This window comes from Cyrtonyx montezumae, unplaced genomic scaffold (assembly GCF_038088225.1).
Source record: "Cyrtonyx montezumae isolate F1298 unplaced genomic scaffold, pur_monq_1.0 scaffold_7, whole genome shotgun sequence".
NCBI lineage: Eukaryota > Metazoa > Chordata > Aves > Galliformes > Odontophoridae > Cyrtonyx > Cyrtonyx montezumae.
Window position 1 is genome coordinate 34,394,056 of NW_027072078.1, and position 23,400 is coordinate 34,417,455.

The following is a 23,400-nucleotide window of genomic DNA, read 5'->3' on the forward strand; positions in this document are numbered from 1 at the left end:
TATCCCAGTTTCAAGGAGGTGGAAGTTTAAAAGATCTGACTGGCTCCAACATGAGCAGAAAGCTGGTGTTAGAGCATTCCCACCACCATTACTAGCAGCAGTTAGGTGTGACTCCACTATGAATGGCACCTTCAGAAAAAGGTTTTCTAAAAACTGTAGTGAATGCTTTTGAACAGATTCAGTACGATGTGGTCTTTCTAGAAGCAAAGCAGAATTCTGCATTTGTAAAGATCATCATATTCAACAGAGCTGAGGGTCATCATATAGTATTTTAGCAATTAAAGTGTTTGATATCAGTGCTATTTTCATTTCTACTTTAGCATAACAAAACAAGAGAACATATTCAACACAATACACATGAAACAAATGGCTGAAATGTTAATAGCTCTTACACAAAAATCACATCCCAATTTTTTAAAAAGCACGTGAAAAAAAAAATCTTGAAAGAATTATTCCAATGTTAGAGTATTACGACATTTTAAAAATGAAAGTTTTACAAGACATGCTTTAGTAAGCTGCCCTAAGATCCTCGCAGACAAGCCAACAAAGGACAGGTCAGATGGGTGCACAGTGAGCTGGGCTGAAAACATGGCTGAACGAGCAGGCCAGACCTCTTGGATCAGTGGCATGGGTGCCAGCTGGAAATCAGAGCACAAGGAGTGAATCCCGGGGGTCCATACTAAGGTTAATGCTGTTTAACATTCATCAGTGACCTGGAGGCTGGGACAGAGGGCACTGCCAGCTAGCTTACAACATGGCATAAAACTGGGAGGCACCTTTGCTGAGAAAGACTTTGGTGACCTGGTGGACAACACGTTGACCGTGAGCTAGCCGTGCACCCCCGTGGCAAGGAAGGCCAACAGATCCTGGCCTGCACTAGGAAGGGCACTGCCAGCAAGCTGAGGGAGGTGGAGCCTTCCCCTCAACACCTGGAGTGCTAGAACCAGTTCTGGGCTCCCAGTACAAAAGAGACGTGGACTTACTGGAGAGAGTCCAGCACAAGGCCACAGAGATGATGAAGGGACTGGAACATATTTGATATGAGATGAGGCTTAGGGAGCTGGGACTCTTCAGCCAGTATGGACAGGAGCCTTGGGAGGAACTAATCAAAAGGTATAAATACCTGGAAGGAGGGGAGGAAAACAAGGGAGCAACTCTTTTCAGCAGTGCTCAGAGACAGGACGAGCAGTAATGAGCACAAGCTAAAAAACAGGAAATTCAATCTGAACATAGCAAAACACTTTGTTAATCACGAGGCTGGTCAGACACCAGAACAGGATTCCCAGAGAGGCTGTGGAGTCCTTTTCGATACCTAAAGTCCTCTGAGATATTAAAAACTCAGTGCAGTCCTGGACAACCCACCCTAGCTGAACTCGAATGAGCAAAGGGGCTGGAGTAGATGATGACAAGAGCTGCCTTCCAACCTAAACAATTATTTGATTCTCTCATAAGTAAACTGTGTTTGGGATGAGATTAAAAATATGACAAGTGCTTTCAGGTTTTAGAAATTGATGGTAAGTAAAAAATTGAATATTAATCATTAGAAAGATTATTATGTCACAAGAATAGGCAAAACTTTCAGAAAATAACCCTTAGTTGAATGGATTATTGCCAAACCACAGTTAGCAACATTTAGAGAAGTGTGAGGAGAAAAGAATATTACTTCAAGTTGAATTAGCACCTGTAGAGTATTAAAAATCAATTTTTTTGTACCGAGCTAATTGCATCCTGGGTTCTCTTAACTCTCTGCATCTCTGGCGTCTTTTCAATAGTAGTTCCAGTTCCAATATCTTCTTTATATAAAATCTTGACATTTAGAATCAAGACAACAAGGTTAAGCACTCAAAACACAACATTATTTCTCCTAGAGAGAGAATACAGTTTCATGACAGCGATTTGCACCCAGCAGTGCAGGATGAAAGCAAACATGGAGCACCACCTCCTCCCTGCCTTTACTGCCTTCCTCAAGTCTTGTTTAGAGTGAGTACCACTTGTGCAAAAACAGGGCTGATAATTATTATTTGTAGTCATGCATTTTAAGTAGAATATCAAAACATTTTTAGGAAAGGAAAACTAGAATAAATACTAGTTTAGTTTGTTCTTCTTGTTCCAATTTGTTTTGGGATGCTTCACACAAATTCCTTTCACTCACTAGGTCGATGGTACTGTGACAAAATGATACAGCAGACAAAAGGCACTCCATGGGAACACATGACATGTGAAACATACCAGGCAGACTGTTCACTTTTCACTGGAAGAAAAAGTTGCAATACAGCAAGACTGCACTACTTACATGGCAACAGAACAAAAGAAAGGTGGACACTGGTAACATTTTAAGCACAGGGATGGTTGTTTGGCTATTTGACAGCTAAACACATGTAAAAGACTGCAATCAGAGCACTCCACAAATGACAGCAGATAAAAAGGAGCAGCATAAATCAGCTGTATCTGCTTAGAATAAAACTAACTTAGTCTGAAAAAAATCTTACACACATTTCAGCAGGTGTAGAACATAAATATCTATGAGGAAGAGTCCAAAGTAATTACTGTATTAAATACATCAACCTGTGTGGGAGGGGGGAGGGTTGTTGTTTTTTTTTGTTTTTTTTTTTTTTTTTTATGAGAACTGAAAACATAAAAATAACTCTACCGAGCTGAAATTCTTCTGGTTTTCTTTCACCCGTAGCATTTCTGGTGTATCTTGCACAACTGTAACTTTTCCTTTGCTGTTCTGTAGGTCCCACTGATACTGAAGCTGTTGAAAAAGTTGCAGTAAGAGGTCAAATGTTGACTTTATGCAATAAAACTTCACTCAGAGCTTTATTTGAATGTAAGAAAGATAACGTTCAAGTACACCCTATAAGGTGTTCATTTTAACATCACCATTAGTGACATTGAGACTTACAGTTATAAATACTCTGACTTCAATTGGTAACAGGAGATCACCTACATTCATCAAAAGTTTTGATTGTGGCACCTTACTCAACAATTAAAGATTTTGAGCCAGAAGGAGGAGCAGTCGTCCACGTTCCTGACCATACTATCTTGCATCTATTCCCATCTAAGAGCTTCTTTAACTACAATTCTTTATTATTAGCAAAGGAACTGTCAAAACACAGCAGAAAGAATTTTTGCTCCAAGAAAGCCAGAGACTCATTTTGTTCCTCTGTGTAAGAGGGCTGCTCCATACACTGGGGAGCACCTGAGAATATAAAGGCCTTCTAGGAGGGATTTGGTATTTGGACCTTATTGAGTGACAAAAAAAGCTGTACTCCTTTTATTATTTGATAGCAACAATATTTACTGTGTATGCACGTACCGTGCTAAAGTTCTTCTGATTCTCACGGACTCTCTGCATTTCTGGTGTGTCTGCTACAGGCACATAGTATGGCATGGTCCTTTCTGCATCTTCCTTGTACTTTTTCTGATACAAAACACATAACATATGGTATGAGTACAAAAGAACTAATGAACAGCCTATCTCTACTTACTGTTGCATAATGCCCATCCCTATGGAAATCTGAGTACTTCTCTTTCAGATACACCTCTGTGTAGGATTCATATTAAACATTTAAAGTTATTAAAGGGTAGGAAAACTCAGACGAATTTACTTAAAACAAAAATAGCTTTGGTAATCCAAAAACAACAGAAATGACTGTCCCACTTTATACAGCATTAATATAAATTAATTTCAATATTTAATTGTACAAGATGCCACATCACCGTGCTACCAACATCTGCTTTTCTGGTGTATCTCCTGAACACTGTGACAGGTGGTTATTTAGGTGCTCCTGATCAGTGCCTGCTCAAGGTTCCCACATGAACAAGGATTATAACTCTTCATTCAAGATACCTGGCTTGAAAGGTTTTTGACCTGCTGGGCATGAATGATCTCTGGAGTATCAACAACACTGGTGTAGTTGGCCTTCTCCATTTCTGCCAACTGTTTGTATTTGATCTGTCAGGGAAAGCTCACATTTAGATGCCTTCATCATATCTCTGCAATGAGTTGCATTCAAAAAAGAAAGAAACAACACACACAAACCAACCAAAAAATAACACAGTTGACTTTTCCTTTAAAGAAAGGCATCAGGTATGATAAATGAGCCATACACACAGACCTGGCTAGCAATGTCAGTGGCATTCTTTGCTCTCACAAAATCAGGTGTTTCCAAAGCCAGTTCTGATAGACCTTTCCCTTTGATTTCCAATTCCAAGGCTTTTTTGTACTCTTTCTGCAAATGAAGACAATAAATGTATATTTTACTGATATGAATCCAACCCCCTCCTTGGGGATTTCAGGTATTTTCATGATCACACCACAAAAAAGGACTACTACTAATATAAGCTTACAATTCAATGTACATAAGATGCCACTGAAGTTTGTACTTTATAACTTTATTATTGAGAACAAACAGCCCAACTGATATCTTCCAGGAAGGTCTAGAAGAGGTACTTTGTATAGACAGATATAATTCTCATCTCTTTATGCCAACTCTGCCAAATCTTGCTGAATATGTCTAATGCTGTGTGTTATAAAATACCTCTGAATAACTCAAAAATGTGTGCTGTAAGTACAAAACGTTGTTGTCAATCAGCATGCTTATCTTAACGATACATGTTAACAACACATTAAAAAACACTAAAAAGTTACTTTTTTCAGCTAAGTCTGATGATATTAAAGCCCTTAACATAAGTTTATCCTATGAAAATCATCACTATTCAATGTTTATTACATCAGTCCACCTTCTAAGTAAATCAGGTTAAGTTTGCACCTTCACTTTCTGCAGGTCAGCTCTCTCCACTGGGCTGGGGAAGAGTCTACCTCGGCCATCAGTCCTGCAGCTGTCAACAGCTGCCTGCTCTGAGTTTGTCCTAGGCAGGGGGAACTGCTCACCAGCCTTGATGCTGTCTCTGAGACACCGAGCCAGCATTCATCACTCAAAAGGAGCTCTTTGCTTCACTAACTTTAGTCACATCATACATGCTCTTTTTTGTTTGGTTGGTTGGGTTTTTGTCCACCTGGGAGTTTATAGGGAGTGACTGCAGCCTGGTGTTACATGGCTATGAGCACTTATCACTCCAAGACTGTTATCTCAATTCAGGTACTTTCCAAACAGCTTTTGACATACCTCATTCAGGATCTGAGTTGCATTCTTTGCTCTTAACATGTCTGGAGTCTCCTCCAAAGCTGATAGTCCTTTACCTTTGACACCCTCCTCCAGATCCTTCCTGTATTCTTTCTGTGGAAGAAAGAAAAGCACAAAGCCAGACTACAGAAGAGTTCTACATTCTACAACTGTAATGCAAAAATGAAAATAAAAATCCAAAAGCTCCAAATTAAGAAGGACTTTTTAAAATAGCGAAGAATGTTTTATAGGGTTATAAAAGAGCCACTGTGGTAGAACAGAGTGTAGTCATTATTGTTTAAGATCATTTACTAGGGCACACGTGTACACACTCCACTACAGGACAGTTATGTTGAAGCATGTCAGAAAGGGATACAGTAAACACAAATACAGTTAACAAAAAACAGTTAAATGTCCATGACAAATTAGATCACGACACAAAATACACGAAAACATGCTTAAAGTGAATGGTTAGGAAAAAAGAAAGTGGTGAAGAAGAAATACTGCTGAGAATACTTAGTGGAATTATTTAACTCGTAAGAGGAAATAAACACAGAGTAACTGCTACCTCGCTTGCTATTTTGGTTGCATATTTGACATGTAACAAGGATGGTGTTATCTCCAAGCCAGTAAGGTTTCTGCCCTTAATGGACTCTTCAAAATCCCTCTTATATTCTTTCTAATGAGAGTAAGGAGAAAAAAAAAAAAAAAAAGCAAAATAGCAAATATTTATTACGTTATTCTTAATTACATGAAAAACTTCTGGGAGAGTGGAGAAGGAGCAGTGCTTTGGCATTAAAGTCACAGTGACGATCTTCTACAGCCAGTGCTGCTGATAGCTAAAACAATAAATCTTTCTACCAAAGTCAATTAAATTATTATTATCGTTATTTCCAACGCAAATATGACCAGGCATTATGTTTGTTTGTTTGTTTGCTTTCTACATATTTGAACGTGCAGAGAAAACATTCAATGGAGTCATCCAAACACAATGACTAAGGGCCTCGTACAAATGTTTTTCAACACAGATAAGCCTTCATCTGCAACAGAACAAGATAGTACTTCAAGCAAACAAAAAATAACTGTCTCAGGAAATAGAACGACAGTGAAGAACACTGTGACAATGGAGACAAACAGGAAGTGAGTTGGTTTTTCAAACACAGAGCTCTCGGATGAATAAGTCATCCAGCATATTTTCTGTGGACTATGGTAACTGACATACATAACATGCTCCTGTTGCAAGAGTTTAAGTGTATTTCATCCTGCATTTCTTCTAGTCACTCGAAGATTTGCTTAAGTTTAATTTACTGACAGCTTCTTGATGAAAAATTACAGAAAACATACACTTCATAGTGACACAGGAAAACGACATGATTCTTAAATAATATCCTATAGTCAACGTAAAGAAACATGGTCATTTTTCAAACTACTGGCATAAATGTGACACAAGTATAATTGCAAGTATAAATCAATGTGAAAGCTTAACTACAAAAAATAGATCTTAAAGTTTCTTTAGCCTATCAGTATTAATTTTAATCTTACCTCACTCTGCATGAGCTGAGACTCCTTTGCAGTTAGGTACGTTGGAGTTTCAAAGTCCAGCATAGGTTTACCTTTTTCCTTCTCATACTTTTCTTTGTATTTCACCTAAGAAGAAAGGAAAACAGTTACCCTTCTAAATAACCAAATGACTGATTCTTCAACTAGTATATGCACACACTGATCAACTGATGTCTTGTAAAAAACTAACTTCTGACACCAATCATCTTCCAGAAATACACGTTATTGATCTTAAAATGTAAAATCAAAGGTCAGCCTCACAGCAAAACGTGTATGGCATAAAATTCTAGTAGCATTTCTTGTTGCAGAGAATAAGCAGCATCAGCTCTGATTTCAAGAAATAACTGAAGAAAAGAAGGAAGACAGGAACTGTACAAAGCTAACTTGAAAGCACTCAAACTGTTGACAGTTGAGTTGAGCCATGTTAATAGACTGCTGCAGTGTTAGTGGGAGGTCTTGAGAAGATACACCACAGCATCTTCTTGCCTAATTCTGTGCACATGTATCCAGTGTGTAAAATGTCTACCATGATTATATATTTCTGCTTCACCTTACAGCATCCAGTCTTCAGGATGCTGATTTTCAAACTGCTGCATGAGACAATGCTCTGTCTTTGGCTCAGACCAATCTCAGTCTCACACTAGAGCAAGTTGTTGCTCTTCCACTGGACTACACTAAAAACTGATGAACAGTCATTTTCTTGTACTCATCTATCTTGTAATTTTTTGCAGTTCTGTGCTGCTATTCTGCAGCAGAACACTATCTACAGGCCTTCATATTCTAGTAGTAACCTCTCTCTTGCTTTAGGGCCATTAAATACCTGGAATAAGGAGGACTAAAAGACCAAAAGAAGATAGATTTCCTCATTTGAGAGGAAAAATGTCAACAGACATATCTAAGAGCAGCAGTAGGTAGTGTTTTCATTAAAAGAATTATGCATGCAGAAAAAGAGTGGCAGAATTCTCCTTTGTATCACTTGAGACTAGAATGGACAAAGCAACCAAAAATTGGTCTCAGCAACAGTATTTTTATTATTATTTTTTTAATAATTTCCAGTTTCTGAGATTATCACATCTGTTTTTCTATAGATGAAATCCCCGTGGTAAAGGTACTATCCTGTGTATAATACAGTAATTATATTACCGTGTAACAATATCCGGATACAACATGAATAAATAACTTTGAGATCTACTCTAAAATGAAGAAGTCACGTGGATATTTTGTATGTGTTCTAAACTTGCAAATGTACAAATATTTCTCATTGACTTTTGTCCTCTCAAGCGTGCAGTGTTGAAAAAACAGACAGGCACATACATTTCTATACATCAGAGAACTTGCTGGGATGGTTTCAGTGATGGAGACTCCAGAACTCAATGAGTATGGTTAATGAGAAACACGTGACCAACTTACGTGGCTCTGTAGTTCTGATGCCTCCCTTAGATGAACCTGTTCAAGATTATCTGGCACCATATGGTAGTGACCCTTACTCTTCTCATACTGCTTCTTGTACTGGTACTGAAGGGAAGGTGTCAAAAATCATCTCAATAAAAAAAAAATCCCTCAGCAAATCTACTTCTTAGGTCCAATCAAAGCAACACTTCAATGGAACATCAAAGAGAAATTAGAAATACAAAAAGCAAAACAAAACCAAGAAGTTTAACTCTCAGTATCATAGCATTTTTAAAGATGTGAGCTGTCTTTTTTGGTCATTTTGATTGCAAAGATGTTTTCAAAACCAGGAATTAAAAAAAAAAGGAAGACAAAAAGTAAACAAAAAAGGAGAAAGAAAACACAGTGGGTACATGAAAAGACTGTGCCAGGCAGTAATGATTTTCATATTTTCTCAATAAAATTTTCAAGTATTTTGTTAGAAGTAGTTCTGCACCTCTGCAGTAGGAGGATGTTAAACATAAAAATGAAATGAAAAAGCAGAAAAAAAAGTTTTAAATACAGTAAGCAATAAAGAAAAAATAAAAAAGAAGAAAATAGTATTTGTTAGTGAGATGAGATCAGTTAAAATGTAATAAAGAAGGAATCCACCAAAAATGGTTAGTGGATTTAAAATACTAGCAGCTCTACAGCTAATAAAGATTTCAGTCCCGGAGGACAAATGTGAGAAAGTTACTAGTTCACTAGGAAAAAACAGTTAGCAAGTAGAGAAGAGATCACTACCAGGTGATGGCCATGAACTATTTTACAAGGGGAGTAATCATTATAGAAACGATTAGCAGAGATCAGTTCAGGCTGGAATCAGTAGGAACAGAAAAGTCAAATGGATCTGGGGTTAGTGAATGAGCTTACAGCACTGGCGAGATGACTTGTATTCAGGACATGGTTCATAATCAGTGACTCAGACATGTCTGTGACAGGCTTATGAAGTTTCTTGAGGTCTGCTTTGTATTTCACCTGCAGATATGAAAGGATAAACAACATCAGTCAAGACGAAGGAAGCCATTCCCATAGAAAACTTGAAACTTTTTCATTAAAGTGAGCATACCTCACTAGCCATGTTGTGAGCATCTTTCATGGTCTTGTAGATTTTAGCCTCCTTTAAATCATACTTTGGCTTTTTACCCTTCTCTTTGGAAAAGTTCTCCTTGTATTTCACCTAAAAGAAAAAAAACAAGATATTACATCTGTTCTTGAGCATTCACCTGATTGGCTGTGGAAGGCAAAAGAGACCCCAGTACATTCTGTAAGCAGAAAAAGAAAAATGCAGTAACTTGAAGACATCCACTGGAATAATGGTTATTTTAAATACTGCCTACTATGGAAAGAAAATCTATATCTGTAGTTAGGAAATAGCACTTCCAATCAATGCACACATAACGTCTCCTCATTGTAGAAACAGTAACAAACAGTCAAGAAGTGTTGACAAGATATAGACAAGTTCTGATCCTCTGTGAGACGAAGAATTTCTCATTTAATGGCAACCGTGCATACGTACAAGACATCACATTTCACAAAGGGACAAAAACTGACAAAGCACAAAGAGTGTTGAAAAAAAAGCTTTTAACATACTTGGAGAAACATGAGCTTTTAAAACAACCTCAGGACACACCAGCATCGAAGATGGCAACATACCAGACACACAAATGTATTGGGTTCGTAAAAAACAGGGAAAAATGATAATGATCACATACATAAGACTCTAGAAATTAGACTGCACAAGGGGCTTAGTAACACTTCCAAATCACATCAGATTAATATCAGCAAGCTAAACTGTATCAATGTAAGTTATATTTCAGCAGACCCAGGCTGGAGGCCCATACACAGATTGACAGGAGTTTGGCTAAGTCAATCGTGACTCCTCCATCCCTGCTGCTATAGGGCAGCTCCTCACTATATCTTGTATATCTGCAAGAGGTTGTTCCAATAGGAACATTTTAGTTTTAGTATATGTATTTGCTGCCAGAGATTTGCAAAATTGTTTCTGAGGAGTTACAGAAGACTGTAAGAAAAAAAAAACCAAATAATTCACACTCGGCCTGCTTGAATGCAGAATAAAATCACGTCGTATAATCATATTTCACACTTCTGAATTCACTGGCATATTCTTGCCCATCCAGCACCATGCAGTTCATGCTCCATAGCACTGCTGCTCTTCTGCTTTGCAAAACATGCCAGCATTCAGATAAAGCACACAGTGAAACAGGAAAATCCACAAACTACACAGATGCTTTAGGAGAACAACTAGCAACATTTTTAACATAGAAGGAATCAGTATTAGTTCTGACCTCACAAAAATGGAAATAAACAAGCATACAAGAATCTGTTATGAAAGCTATGCAGTGTATGTTGAAGATCAGACATCATGCCAAAGAGTTCACTGCTTTTAAGCCCAGAGGAAATGTTACCAGAAGATCTATACAGAGCTGAAAGCAAGCATGCCAGACAGTTGAAATACAACCCCCCAGAAAAGATAAGTGGATAAATAAGCTGCTTTAAAAAGAAGCTTCACAAAGAAGCTTCATAAAGATATAAGAATAAATTCATGAGAAGAAATGCCCAAGAGAAAAATAAAGTGGTAGATTACAGTTGGTATTTGCCCCCTTACTACCTCTTAAGCAGGCTAATTTGCTCTCTGGACCAAAATAATCTCATCAAAGCAATTTTATAAGACTAAGAGGAGGGCTGGCTAGCACTGGAGCATGGGAAAGGAGGAGGAGCTCATTATCACTGAATGGAAATAAACATCATTTCTTCTTTTTCTTGTAGTTCAGTTGTTCCAGACGAGGCATCAGTTTAAGGGTCCTCAGTACTACCAAAACGAATCTTCCTTTTCCTCACATGAATGGTGGCTGTCACTAAAGCACGCCACAGTTACATGCAGTAGTTGTGGCTAGATACTGGAAGAACATAATCCTCCTTTTCCATTTGCAAATACAAGTGCAAAACTGAAATGACATCGATCTGTCTGCTGCACTTCAGAACTGCCATGCAGCCACAGTTCTTCTGTTTTCCAAAGTTTTTGAGGTGGCAAGAAATATAAGAGAATATGTGCTTTCAGATCACTACAATGTATACTTCTCAGGGACCCTCGGGCTTATACACCGTGATGCCACTCCAGAACAATGTAAACAGAGTAGTTTTAATAAAAGTATGAACAGAATTGTTAAAAGAAAATTTTAATGTGAATATTCTGCATAGGGACTGACTTCATTTAAAATAACCTACGGCACTGTTCAGGTTTGGCATAAATGTTTCTGTTTTTCATACAGCCTTGGGAAAATCAGCTCAAGCTTATGTTGCTGCTTTTATGATTTTGGGGTAAAAGAGGTGAGCTTCCACATCTCGTGAGTGCACTGGAACTTCTATTAAAAACAATCAAGTTTCATAACCAGCATCAAGGGCAGAGTAACTTTTCAAGAGGTGTTTCTGAAAGAGACATTCCCCATGCACGCAACTCCCATGCACAGTATTTCCAAAGGGGAAAAAAAAGCACACCTAAATAAGCAGTCTCAACATTCTTCAAACAGAAGAAGGCCCAGTGCAACTGGTGCATCATAGATCCTTCAGCAACGTGGAGTTGTAAGTACACAAGAAAGAGACAGATGCATAAAAATGGCATTCCCAGTCACGTCACTTAAAATTATCTTACATGACTACTTAGCATATTAGCTTTCTTAAACGTTCTCATCCATGGTGTATCATAAGATGCAGCTCCATGCCCTCTCATATGTCTCTTGAGGTATTCCGCCTACAACGCGTAGCAAGAGAGCAAGATCAGAAATGCAAATAATTACATGATGAAAGCATGAAGGGGTAAGAAAGAACCAAGTAGAACTGAGGTCCTGGGGGGGAAAGCTACCACAGAAAAGCATCTGCTTCAGAACAGTTGGAGAACATGACCACTGCATAAGAGTACACAAGCTTCTGTTAATGTAGCATACCAACTCCAATATAGAAGATTGTTTTTAAGATACAAAACAGAAAGAAAGTGGATGAAATAAACTGCACATTCATCTCACAAGGGATGGCTATGAAGAGTTAGATAACATATAATGCCATAAGTGTTCCTTTTCAAATACTCCTCTATTCTTTAATCTAGAAATAATTCTAGTAAAAATAGTATTCTAGAAGTTAGCATTATGTCTCTTCTCTCAGTGCTTCCAACTTTCCACAGCTTTGTGTTATTACCTGACTAGTTAGCTTGGATACTTCCTTTGCCAGTTCGATATCAGGACGTCCCAGCATGGTTACACCAAGGCCAGCTTCTCCACGCTTTTTATATTCAATCTAACAAAGAAAAAATAATTTGTATAGTATAGTACTAACAAAACACTCTTTTGATTGTTTCACTGATATTGTTTTAATAGTAAAAAAACCACTCACATCACTAATTAACTTGGCAGCCTGAGTTGCTTTCTTAATGTCTGGCCGATCTGCTATAGGCGTGTAGTGGAGCTTTGACTTGGCATCTTTCTTGTATTCAATCTAATCCATGATGACAGAAAAAGGGAAAAAGATTACTGAATTTTATTCATGAGGAAAATACCTAATCATGATAAGGCAGTGTTGCTGGGAAAGTCTGCACAAGAAACAAGCATACACAATTCTGACAATATTTGAAGGAATTACATAAGTTATTAAACATGCTTTGTGTAGGATTACTTCACATTATGAACTATAAATACGATTTTCAGAGATATTCTTTATTTCAGTGCAATTTCACATCTGTGAAAATTTGCAGCTTTGTCCTACAGAATTATAACTGAGCATGGAGGCTGGGAGAAATCCAGAAGTAAGTTTTTGTCAGGTGACTTTTTTTTTTTTTAATTTCCTTACGCAAACCAGTTAGTTCACGAAAGCGCACAACAAACTTACTGTACTCTGTTTTTTAGCAACTTCCATGGCATGTTTCACTTCAGGAGGCTCCAGCATGATAGAGTAATTAGACTTGCCTTTCTCCTTCACAAAGTTCTTCTTATAGTTTGTCTGTGAAGAACAAAAAGAGCACAGTGATTTTTTTTCTTAATTTCACAGGGAGGTAAATGCTACTGAAACTTCCAAACCAGTTCATTGAAGCTGTTAATACAGATAAAATACAGTCTTAAGTCTCAAATAAGGTCACTGCATATTTGTCATAATCTACATTTCACATTACATAAACTTGCTATTTGGAGGATCTTTGCTTAAGCTGTATTCTGTTAACAACGAAACCTGAATTAAGGACACTCATCCATTTGGACTCAAGTCTGTTGCTTTTCTCCAGAGTATTTCACCAGATATTCCAATTGTTCCTCCAATTCCAAATTGCTGAATCCTTGAGCATTTTATGATAAGACTCAACCACGTGGTCTCAAATATGAAACATTCTCATTGATTACAGGCACCAGCTAGTAATCTCACAGCAAATTAGTACAGCAGAAGTTACTTACATCACTGACGTTCTTGGTCACCTCCTTCACATGAACAGTGTCTCTTGTCTCAGGCAGGGTTGTGTAAGACCCACGTGGTAGCTGTTTCTTGCTGTGTTCCTTGTATTTGTTCTGAAAGCATAAGAGAAGAACAGGTGAAAAACCAATGCTCATGCACACACCCTGACCCAATATTTAAAAGATATAGATAAACATAAATAAATAACTTTCAGATGTGTTACCTCAGATACCAGAGAGCTGACATTCTTAGCCAGGAGGATCTGAGGTGTATCTGGAACAACCAGGCATGTTCCTCGAGCTTTGTTGTGCTTCTCTTTGTATTTTATCTAGCAAAGATAAAAGCATTTTAAGCAATGTTTTCTGATGACTTCCAAAGACATTGCTGTTGTTCTGACTGCTTTTTAGAGCAGAAGTTGCAGATCATTTTGTATTTTGATGTTTTCCAAGACAAATCTGTTCCAGCCTCCATATTCCCATAGCTCTCAATTGGAATGTTATTCATATGTGAAATGTATTAACACATTTCTAGTAATTCTTAAAGATGCATTGCATTAAGGACAAGTTAGGACAAGGTTGTTGTTTTTGTTTGTTCTTGTTTTCTCCAGGAAATATTTTCATTTCAATTAGATTAATCTATAGATAAGATAAGCTCTAGTGTATTCAGGCAATGTTAGATTTAAATATTTGATTTTCAACACCATACATTTGTCCAGTGACATTTACGAGATCAAATTTATTCAGATTTTGCCAGTTTGTCACTGGAATAAATAAATTATATCACTGACATTAAGAGCAACTTTTCAAACCTTCATTCTTATTCCAATTGCACTGTCAATAAAGTAGCTTTTGTAGTAAGTTCAAGAAGAATAAAAAAGTGAATGCTCAAGTACTTACATCACTTGACAAGATGGCATTGTTTAAAGCCAATACTGTGTTTTTATCATCAGTGACAGAGAGTTTGCAACCTTTCAGGAATTCTCGGTCCAGTTTGTATTCATACTGCAGGAATTAACAAAAGATTAGGAAAAAAAGAAAAAGAACCCCAGATCTACTACATTTTTTAACTGTGAAAAAGAAGAATGTGGGGAAAGGGAGTAATCGGATTGTTCTGACTTTCTTACATCACTCTGTTGCAGGGATGACTTGGCTGCTTGAACAAAGTCAGGCCTATCAGCGATCCAGTGCCAGTGAGCCTTAGCTGCTTCATATTTCTTCTTATAATCCAGCTGTTCACAGGTAAACATGACAAAAGAAATAAAAATTTAATGCGTATTTGACAGACAAAATTCACAGAAATGAAAATTCACTTTCAGTTCAGATTGATTAATAAGAGAAGCTGTAAGAAATTGCATCTATATCAGATTAGGGCTTTCCTCTGAATTACCTACAATCCTAGAGAAATCATTTTACTCTAGTTAATCAACTGCCAGGCCAATAAAGTTACATGAATGACTGAAACGATGTTTTAACTTTGAGGAAGGTGAGTGCTTTCAGTTCTTTGCTTACTGCAGTGAACGTTGGGCCACTAACAGTAAAAATAAGAACTGTTAAGCTCTCACTGTCTACAAGAACATTATCAGAATTTCAGGGACAGTTTTGTCTCTGTTAAAAAAAAATAAAAAAGGGCAAAGCTAGAAGAATAGTATGTGTGACATACAAAAAAATCACAGGTGACTCAAGCACCTGCAAGAATCAGTACTTCAGTATGAAACACATTAACATATATTTAATTCAAGCAGCATAAGAACTAGAAGTAATGTCCGTGCTCAAAACATTTCAATAGAACTTAAAATAATTTCCCCTGCTCACCATTGCTAACGTGCATAACAGAATTACAGTACTGATCAAACTGAACTCACATTGCTGTTCAGCTTGTAAGCGTGCCTTGGAGTCTTAATATGAACCGAATCTGCTACAACATTGCAGTGGGATTTATTCCTCTCATACACTTCTTTGTATTTCAGCTAAAGAAAGAAAACAAAAAATGTTTACAAAGATGATAACAGAAAATCTATCAACTTCAACAAGAAAAACAGCAAAATATTAAAACCACAATATTAAAAATTGCTCCTGTAAAGATAAAATCTTAACAGAAAAAAGAAATTATATCAATACAACACTGTATCAACCATCTCCTGAAGAGAAGGGCCCTCATCCATGAATGGATAACACAGCAGGTAGAACTCACCATGAAGCAGGCTAAGATATAACAAAATCTACATATGAACAGTAATTCTGTCTGCTTCTACTTTTCTTCGCTCAATAGAAATGCTTTAAAGAAACCTATCTTCTGATGGGCACAACCAATGCTTCCCAAAAATCCTTTCAAGATTCTGAAATGTAATGCTTATTTTGGAACCAAACAACCTATTTCAATTCACAGATCACTTTTATAATGACCCACTAATGAGGATTAGATAGCAAATCCAGCTTTTGAATTTTATTATGCATCAAGGGCTACTGTGCCCCAGAAAAAAACATTCCAAGATCTACTGCAGAACCTGACATGAAAAAAGTCCTGAACAATTTAATGTTCCAGTGTGCTTTTCTGAAGTTTTATATGCAAACAAAATCACCACACTAGTAGGAAGTGATCTTTTGTGACAGGTTTTATACCCATTAAAAAATATTACTCATCAAAGTAAGAAGTTAATTGTGTGTGTTTTTGGTGATTCACTTACATCACTTATTCTGTCCTTGACTTTGCGCACGTGCAGGAGCATGGGTGTATCATGAATTGTAGTATAGCCTCTAGGCTTTGCTTTGTTGTATTCCAACTTGTAAATAATCTAAAGATACAAATTAGAGATCACGTTATTTCTTGACAGCTTTGGCACCAACGGAAAAAAATCAAGAGGAGAAACATTTCTTAAGTGACTACTGAAATTATTAATTGCTTCCTAAGGGCAAAATTCAGGAAGGAAGTATACTCATAAGAGTGGAACTGACCACACTTACATCACTAATCTGTTTGTTGACTTTTGTAGTCCTTAAGTGTTCTGGAGTATCCACAACTGTGGTATACTTATCTTTCTTCTTTTCATAGTCCCTTTTGTACTCAACCTAGTGATCAGCAAAGAGACCACGTCAACCACACAATCCAAGATATAGTGTCTCCAGGAGACACACATTTATATTCACACAAGAAACTGCAACATCCTTCCACCAAAGCTAAAGAAAACTGAACATGCAAAACAAGCCAAACTTTGCAAATCTCTTCTTTGCCTTCAAGGCTGTCTATCTGCATGATTATTTTATATTTATTTTACTGAATCTAAAAACTTCACTTCTCTGTCTATGACTGAGTTCGTAAAGCGACCTCAGCAGGCCAGTGAGTTTTTGAATTCATAATGGGATGAGAACTTATTCTAAAATATTTATCAGAATGAAGAGAAATGTAAAACTTACACAAGAGAAGATAAAAGCATCCATTGAACAGTCATACTGCCAGGCTACTTTAAAGTCATTGGCAGCAGAATCTGTATCTTAATAATTTCTTAAAGATTATCTTGTCTTACTCAGGACTCTGAACAGAGAATGGACTGCATGCCAAGAATGCTAATACACTGTAGACAGCCTCAGGGCAGGTGGAAGAGGTTGGAACACATTTTTAAAAAGGAATTTTCACGCTTTACCTTGCATCCAAAAATAAAACCATGCTTTTAAACAGGGCTAAGACTGACAAAATATTGATAATTATATACAAGCAACAAATCAAAAAGTAACACCCACTCAGATTAACCAGGCAGAGTGCTATTTTTTTTCCTTCAAACACACTCAAACTTACCTGCAAGGAGTATTTAATGAGGTAATGAACAGATATCCACTGATCAGTCAAATAAAAGTGTCTAGTAACAGCCTTCAGTTCCATAATACTAATGGACTTTATTAACTGTGCCTATAGTGACATCTCCCTCACCGTCACATAACTGGTTTCTATTGTTGCATTTCCAGTGTATAATTTATATGCTATATGCCAATTTCATCCAGCCCAGTCAGGAAACGTGCTTGTCATTGAACATAGCAAGGTTACTGCTAGCACATCTCATTTCTGAGCAAGTAGAAATATGTTACTCACAAATCACCAGTTCATCCAACTGTTTCAACAAATTTGAAAAGGGTTGTGAGACCCTGGCAGAGGCTGCCCAGAGCTGTGGTTACCCATCCCTGGAGGTGCCTGAGGCTATGGATGGGCCCTGGGCAGCCTGAGCTGGGGGTGGCAGCCAGCACACAGCAGGGATGAGGCTGGAGGGACTCTGAGGCACCTTCCAACCCAACCATTCTGTGAATCTATGATTCCTCATGCGTGGAAAATTGCTTTTGATCTAAGTATGAAATGAAGAAAAGGAGGCAAGATCAACTTAAGCTAGGTGAAGATCAAGCCACAGCAAATGCTTTTTCAGATAGTCTGGGTTTTAAGCTATATTACCATAGACAGCTTAAAGCACATGGACAAAACTTTGGAGTCTGACATCTGTGGAAACTCAAAGGACTCACAAGCATTAAAAGACCAAGCAACTAAATTGTGTAACTAATGTCTCCTACAGTAGCAGTTCTTCGTATTACCTGGCTCCATAAGTATGAGTTGTAGAGTGCTGTCAGGATATCTGGCCTCAGAATTTCATTACACCCTTGTTTCAGGAGCATCTTGGCAAGGGATTTATAATTGTTCTGTTCATGCAAATGGCAACGAAGCACAAAAGAGACTTGTGAACACCATAAACCATAAGACAGCTCTAGATCCCTGACACCTTGAGAGTGGAGAGATTTAGGCACAGTACTATATGTATTCGTTCAGATGTGCATACAATTTACATCTATGTAATTAAAAGTATATATTGAAAGTTTTGCTTATTATCCCATTAAGGAAATTATGAGAATATTTTTGGGGAGATAAGAGTAAATTAAGGATAAAGGCAATGACACTCAAAAATCCAATGTGCCACTGCTGCTTTATCAAGAAATAAGTAGGAAGACAATATTTGTGGAAGTCATTGAAAGAGAGCTAATAAATAAATGCATGGTAACATGCATTTTTTAAAACCTCTCCAGTGACTTCAACAGGCCTTAGATCAGAAATTAATTGAAGATGATGTCAACTGATGCACAATACATGGAAGTACATACAGTAGAGATGAGCTCACTCAAAAAGTAACAATCCTTTTTGGGTGGCAAAACTAAGACTATCTGATCTGAACTAAACCATCACAATATCACAGGTGAAACCTCTGATACTGCCAGCTGTAAACATTTCACACAGACAGAGTAGCTGGGAGTGAACCAGGCACTTTCTGGCAGCACTGGCAACTGCTCCTACGGTACCTGACTGCTCAGTGTAGTCCCCCACTTGGCCAGGAGGTTCCTAGGATCATCCACAATAACGCTGTACCTATCTTTGAGCTTCTCATAGGCAGCTTTATATAATTTCTGCTCAGAATAGCATAACAAATTGTAACAAATTAAAAGAAGACAGTGAAGACACAGAGATCCTGAAATTACAGCTGAATCATTTAAACCTCTTCACATGAAATATTCAAAGGCAAGGATTGAAATTCATATCCAAAAAAGAAAAACTTGTTAAAAAACAAACAAAGAAAGAATAAACTAACAAGAAAAAACAAACAAACAAAAAACAACCAAAGTATGTCCAAACAACATATGCACTTCTAAATTTCCACTGAAAGGCCTAACTTACAATTTAAGGATACCTCCACCTGTCACTCTTCGAAAAGCCATTTTATTACTTAATTTCTTCATGAAAAAGAGCTGCTGAAGCAACCCTGTATGGAACTAGATTCTTGATTTGAGTACATAGAGAGCGTGATGAGATGGAAGGGTGAATTACAGAGTTATATTTATCATGAGACGTCCTGTAAGCAAGAACTATAACCCATTATAAAAACCATCACTCACATAGCAGAAGACACTTGAGTAAGTTTATTTCAATGTATGGCAACCCTCTTGCTAAAACTTTTTTCTTCCATGTCTTTCATAATAACTACTACTTCATTTGTTTTACCAAAGAAGAGTAAGGTTGAAAACTAACAATCTTCCATCACAAATTCTGGCTCATTGCTTATCAGATTGAGCATTAAATTGTAGCAATGGTATCTGCAACTAACCAGGTTGCTGGGTTGTTGTTTTATTTTGGTAGTTTTGTGTTGTTGTTATTAATCCATCAAAGTGGTTTGTAAGCAAACTATGAGCTGATAAGAATTCAGCCAGAAGACACAGATTTTTAGTGATCTTTTTCCCATGAGCTTTCATTACTATTTCTTGCAATTAATTAACTAAGTAGCAGAGTCAGAGAATTCAAGGCAGAATATCACAAATGAAACTGAACTATGATTACTTTGGGCATAATACTACCTTAATATTATGACTATACTATACTCATAATAGTATGTTTTAATTCTCTATGTAATTTTCACCATCAGTTTTTACCCAACAGCGTCACTCAGCAAGTAATATTATCAAATTAGCAGCTCTTTCCTAGTCAGCAAAGCAGAAGTTTTTTTCCAGCAACTTCAAAAATGGAACAGGGGTCAAGATTTCACTTTTCAGTTACTGCAAATCTGTTCTGTGCTAACATTCAGGAAGGTCACAGGAACAAGGCTGCACTTCTTGATTTTAGTCTGACCTTAAGACATCTGTGGCCCTGAATCTTCTTTCATTTATTTGCAAATTCATAAGGACAATCAACCTTTGACCCCATATTATCAGAAATCTTTAACACTTACCGCATCCATTAACTGAGTTGCATGTTTAAAATGCCTGTTAATTGGAGAGTCAGCTACGTACTTGAAATGAGATTTAGTCTTTTCAAATGTCTCCTTGTACTTATGCTGGAGAAAAAAAAAAAGCACAAAATACATATCCCGAAGTTAACTCAAATTTTGGTAAGCCAATGAAAGCATCATTCTAATTCAGAAACTTTCTGCAGCAAAATATTGCTTATTTAATTATTTAATTTATCCACAAGCAAAAAATATTTTACTGCGGAAGAGCTGCAAATGTAATATCTTACAGAATGGAACTATCACATCAAGAAAACAACGGAAACATCAAGTCTTCAAAACCTTAAAGTTGGACTCTTATTATCACTATGAAAACAGAACAGAAATCTTTACATGGAATACAAGAAATAGGGAAAAGATTGTTTTGCCTCTCCTTTCTTTCACACCAAGAACAAAAATTTTAGATGTTTTGTCAAGTTCTACCATGACAAATTCATATCGCTGTCTAGGCCAGAATTGGATTCTCCTAAGAAAAAATAAAATATGTATGTAAAAAAAACCCACAACATTGAAAAGGCATTTAGTAACATTCAGAGTGTTTTACTTACTCCACTGTAGAGCACTTTATTCTTTCCTGCCAAAGTAAAATCTGGCGTATCCCACGCATAACAGCCGATGCCTCTGAGCCATGCTAAGTCTTCCTTGTATTTAACCTTTAGAAAAGAAACAGAAGCTGCCTTCACTTTCTCAGGAAACAAGAATCAGTTTTCATTTAGGAAACCTACATATAAAACATCAGTCTCTCTCATCCGGGAACTATTTGAACTCACATCACTAATAGCATCTGTGACAGCACGATGATGGAAATGTTCTGGTCGGTCTGGGATTGATCTCCAGATTCCCAGCTGGCTCATATAGTTTTCTTTGTATTTCACCTACAAAGAAAATTAGAGAATGATAAAAATAGATTTTGAGAACAGAACACCCCAGCCCATGCAACTTTAAGACATTCTTTGTTTCTGGAGCATCAGAACTATAGCAGTGGAAATAACATTTGCTTGCATTCACTTCTTTAAGACCAAAGGCAACCAATCACATAATCAAGGAAAAAAGTGGTATTAACAGTGCTGATTATTTTTTTCTAATTATTTGATACATTCAAATAGACTAACAGCATGAGTAGCATGTGCTAGGTTATTAAATGACAAACATTAACTAGAGATGAAAAATCTTATATACATACACTGCTGATATCATCAGTGACTTTTCGATGATAGACAATATCCAAAGCATCTTTCACTGTGTGGTATTTCCCCTTAGTATTCTCAAAGGTTTCTTTGTAGCGCAACTGGTAGAAAAAAAAGAAGTAATATGTTAAAAATATATATTATATTTATCTGTCAGGAAATATTTTAGTTAAAAATCCTATATCTGAGGAAGTATAACAAAGTTATACATTGCTTTCCAATATCCTAATGTAAGCCTTGAATTTCAAGAAGCTTCAACTACCTAAAATCAGTTACAATTTGACTGAGACTTGTGATAAAAATTAGAGAGAAAAGAAATTGGCACATCTAAAGCAAAACTTCATCCTGCTTTTCAGACTGAAGACTGAGAAAAGATATCCATGTATTACAGTACTCGGTCTCTAAAACAGTGAATAAAACCTACTCATCCCTTCTTCCATGGTCTGGTGCAGAACAAAGCAGGGAGATTATTCCATTCATAGGAGAAAAACCTTCTCAGAAGAGAAATCTAAGTGTTCAAAAGAAGTGATATACACATAAAATCTTAAAAATCACTCTTCTGAGAGCAGTAAGAAAAATTACTACTAAAACACCAGCTAACACACATTTCATCAGGATTTCCCAGTGTAACTAGGAAATGTGCAGTCTGAAATATGTAGCAAAGGTCTCAATAAAGAATACTTTAAGCCACTGCCTGAAATCAAAAACCACACTTCTACACATGGAGGAAAGACCAATTTCACTTTAAAATCCTTATGCTTAGCAGCTCATTTTTTGTTTTTCTGTTCCAATCTTTATCTCTAAGTTAATTCTAAATTAAAAAATGAGCAAGTTCTCAGTGACGTGCAAGTCAGTTTCTAAAACCAGAGATGAAATTATTTGTTAAAAGATATTCTATCCTGACTCCAGCATCAATCATTTCACCTTGATCTGCACTATTTAGTGATTTCATGTGTGGGTTATTTTATTTTTTCCTTGTTCCATGTCAACATTTCAGTGCAAAGTAAAATGAATCTGAATTACAATAAAGGTAAGAAAGCATTACAGTGACACCAAATTAAAACTTGACCATCTCGGTGATATCAAACAGAATTGTGGTGTAAGAGGTGACCTAGTTTTTGATCCACACTGAGATAATCCACAGTTTGCATGCTTGTTCCCCACTGACCCTTTTTATTTTTTATTTTTGTAGAAACCAAGAGAAAGTAGGAGTGAAAGTGGTCATGGATACATACATCACTGGCATTCAGGTATGCTCTCTTGGCTCTGATCAAGACTGGTGTGTCAGGGACAGGTGTGTATTTGTCCTTCATCTTCTCATACTGGGTCTTATATTTTGTCTAAGAGAGATGGTAAAAGTTACATCTTTAGTCTTAGAAGCAGCTGCCAATCTCATATTACATTGACACCTAGATGTGCTATCCTGAGTGCACACAGTCATTCTTGCAAAGCTCTTTGTCAAAACATTGAGAAATAAACTTAGCTGCTCACTCACACTAGATCTGGATTTTGCAGCCAATCCACCACAGACTCTGCAGACAAGTATTTAGAAGCATGTATCTTGCAAAATATTTAAGGGTATAAGAAATATGTACTCATTTACCACAGCTTGTAAAGGAAATATGGAAATAAATAAAGGGTGAACAGATTTGAGCCATGAACTCATCACTAAAATTAAACTGCTTAAAAGTTTCATTTCTAGAGTATTGGTACCAACCAGAAGACCAAGTATCTTACCTCACTGACCATGTCTTTTACATGCCTGGCATGTGCGAAGGCTGGAGTCTGACTACCAGCATGGTGATGAGGTCTCTCTTTTGTGGCAAGTTCCACATACAAATACTGC

The 23,400-nt window shown here is 37.0% G+C and overlaps 1 protein-coding gene across 27 annotated transcripts in view; it reads right to left on the reverse strand.

Moving 5' to 3' along the window:
- NEB (nebulin) overlaps positions 1-23,400 on the reverse strand; it is a 113,838-nt gene that overhangs the window by 13,728 nt on the left and 76,710 nt on the right. For 21 of the 27 annotated variants that reach the window (XM_065751347.1, XM_065751351.1, XM_065751349.1 and 18 more), the window contains 29 exons: positions 23,292-23,396; positions 22,790-22,894; positions 21,551-21,655; positions 21,138-21,242; positions 20,916-21,020; positions 20,311-20,415; positions 18,893-18,997; positions 16,529-16,633; positions 16,252-16,359; positions 15,430-15,534; positions 14,692-14,796; positions 14,465-14,569; positions 13,792-13,896; positions 13,571-13,681; positions 13,017-13,127; positions 12,525-12,626; positions 12,330-12,428; positions 11,791-11,889; positions 9,187-9,297; positions 8,991-9,095; positions 8,100-8,204; positions 6,672-6,776; positions 5,698-5,808; positions 5,133-5,243; positions 4,122-4,235; positions 3,854-3,958; positions 3,320-3,424; positions 2,651-2,755; positions 1,714-1,806 (listed from right to left, as the gene is read on the reverse strand). In XM_065751347.1, coding sequence (XP_065607419.1) covers positions 1,714-1,806; positions 2,651-2,755; positions 3,320-3,424; positions 3,854-3,958; positions 4,122-4,235; positions 5,133-5,243; positions 5,698-5,808; positions 6,672-6,776; positions 8,100-8,204; positions 8,991-9,095; positions 9,187-9,297; positions 11,791-11,889; positions 12,330-12,428; positions 12,525-12,626; positions 13,017-13,127; positions 13,571-13,681; positions 13,792-13,896; positions 14,465-14,569; positions 14,692-14,796; positions 15,430-15,534; positions 16,252-16,359; positions 16,529-16,633; positions 18,893-18,997; positions 20,311-20,415; positions 20,916-21,020; positions 21,138-21,242; positions 21,551-21,655; positions 22,790-22,894; positions 23,292-23,396 — 3,060 coding nt within the window. Of the gene's footprint in view, positions 1-1,713; positions 1,807-2,650; positions 2,756-3,319; positions 3,425-3,853; positions 3,959-4,121; positions 4,236-5,132; positions 5,244-5,697; positions 5,809-6,671; positions 6,777-8,099; positions 8,205-8,990; positions 9,096-9,186; positions 9,298-11,790; positions 11,890-12,329; positions 12,429-12,524; positions 12,627-13,016; positions 13,128-13,570; positions 13,682-13,791; positions 13,897-14,464; positions 14,570-14,691; positions 14,797-15,429; positions 15,535-16,251; positions 16,360-16,528; positions 16,634-18,136; positions 18,242-18,892; positions 18,998-20,310; positions 20,416-20,915; positions 21,021-21,137; positions 21,243-21,550; positions 21,656-22,789; positions 22,895-23,291; positions 23,397-23,400 lie in introns of all 27 variants that reach the window. The other 6 variants (XM_065751346.1, XM_065751332.1, XM_065751352.1 and 3 more) reach the window with 5 other exon arrangements.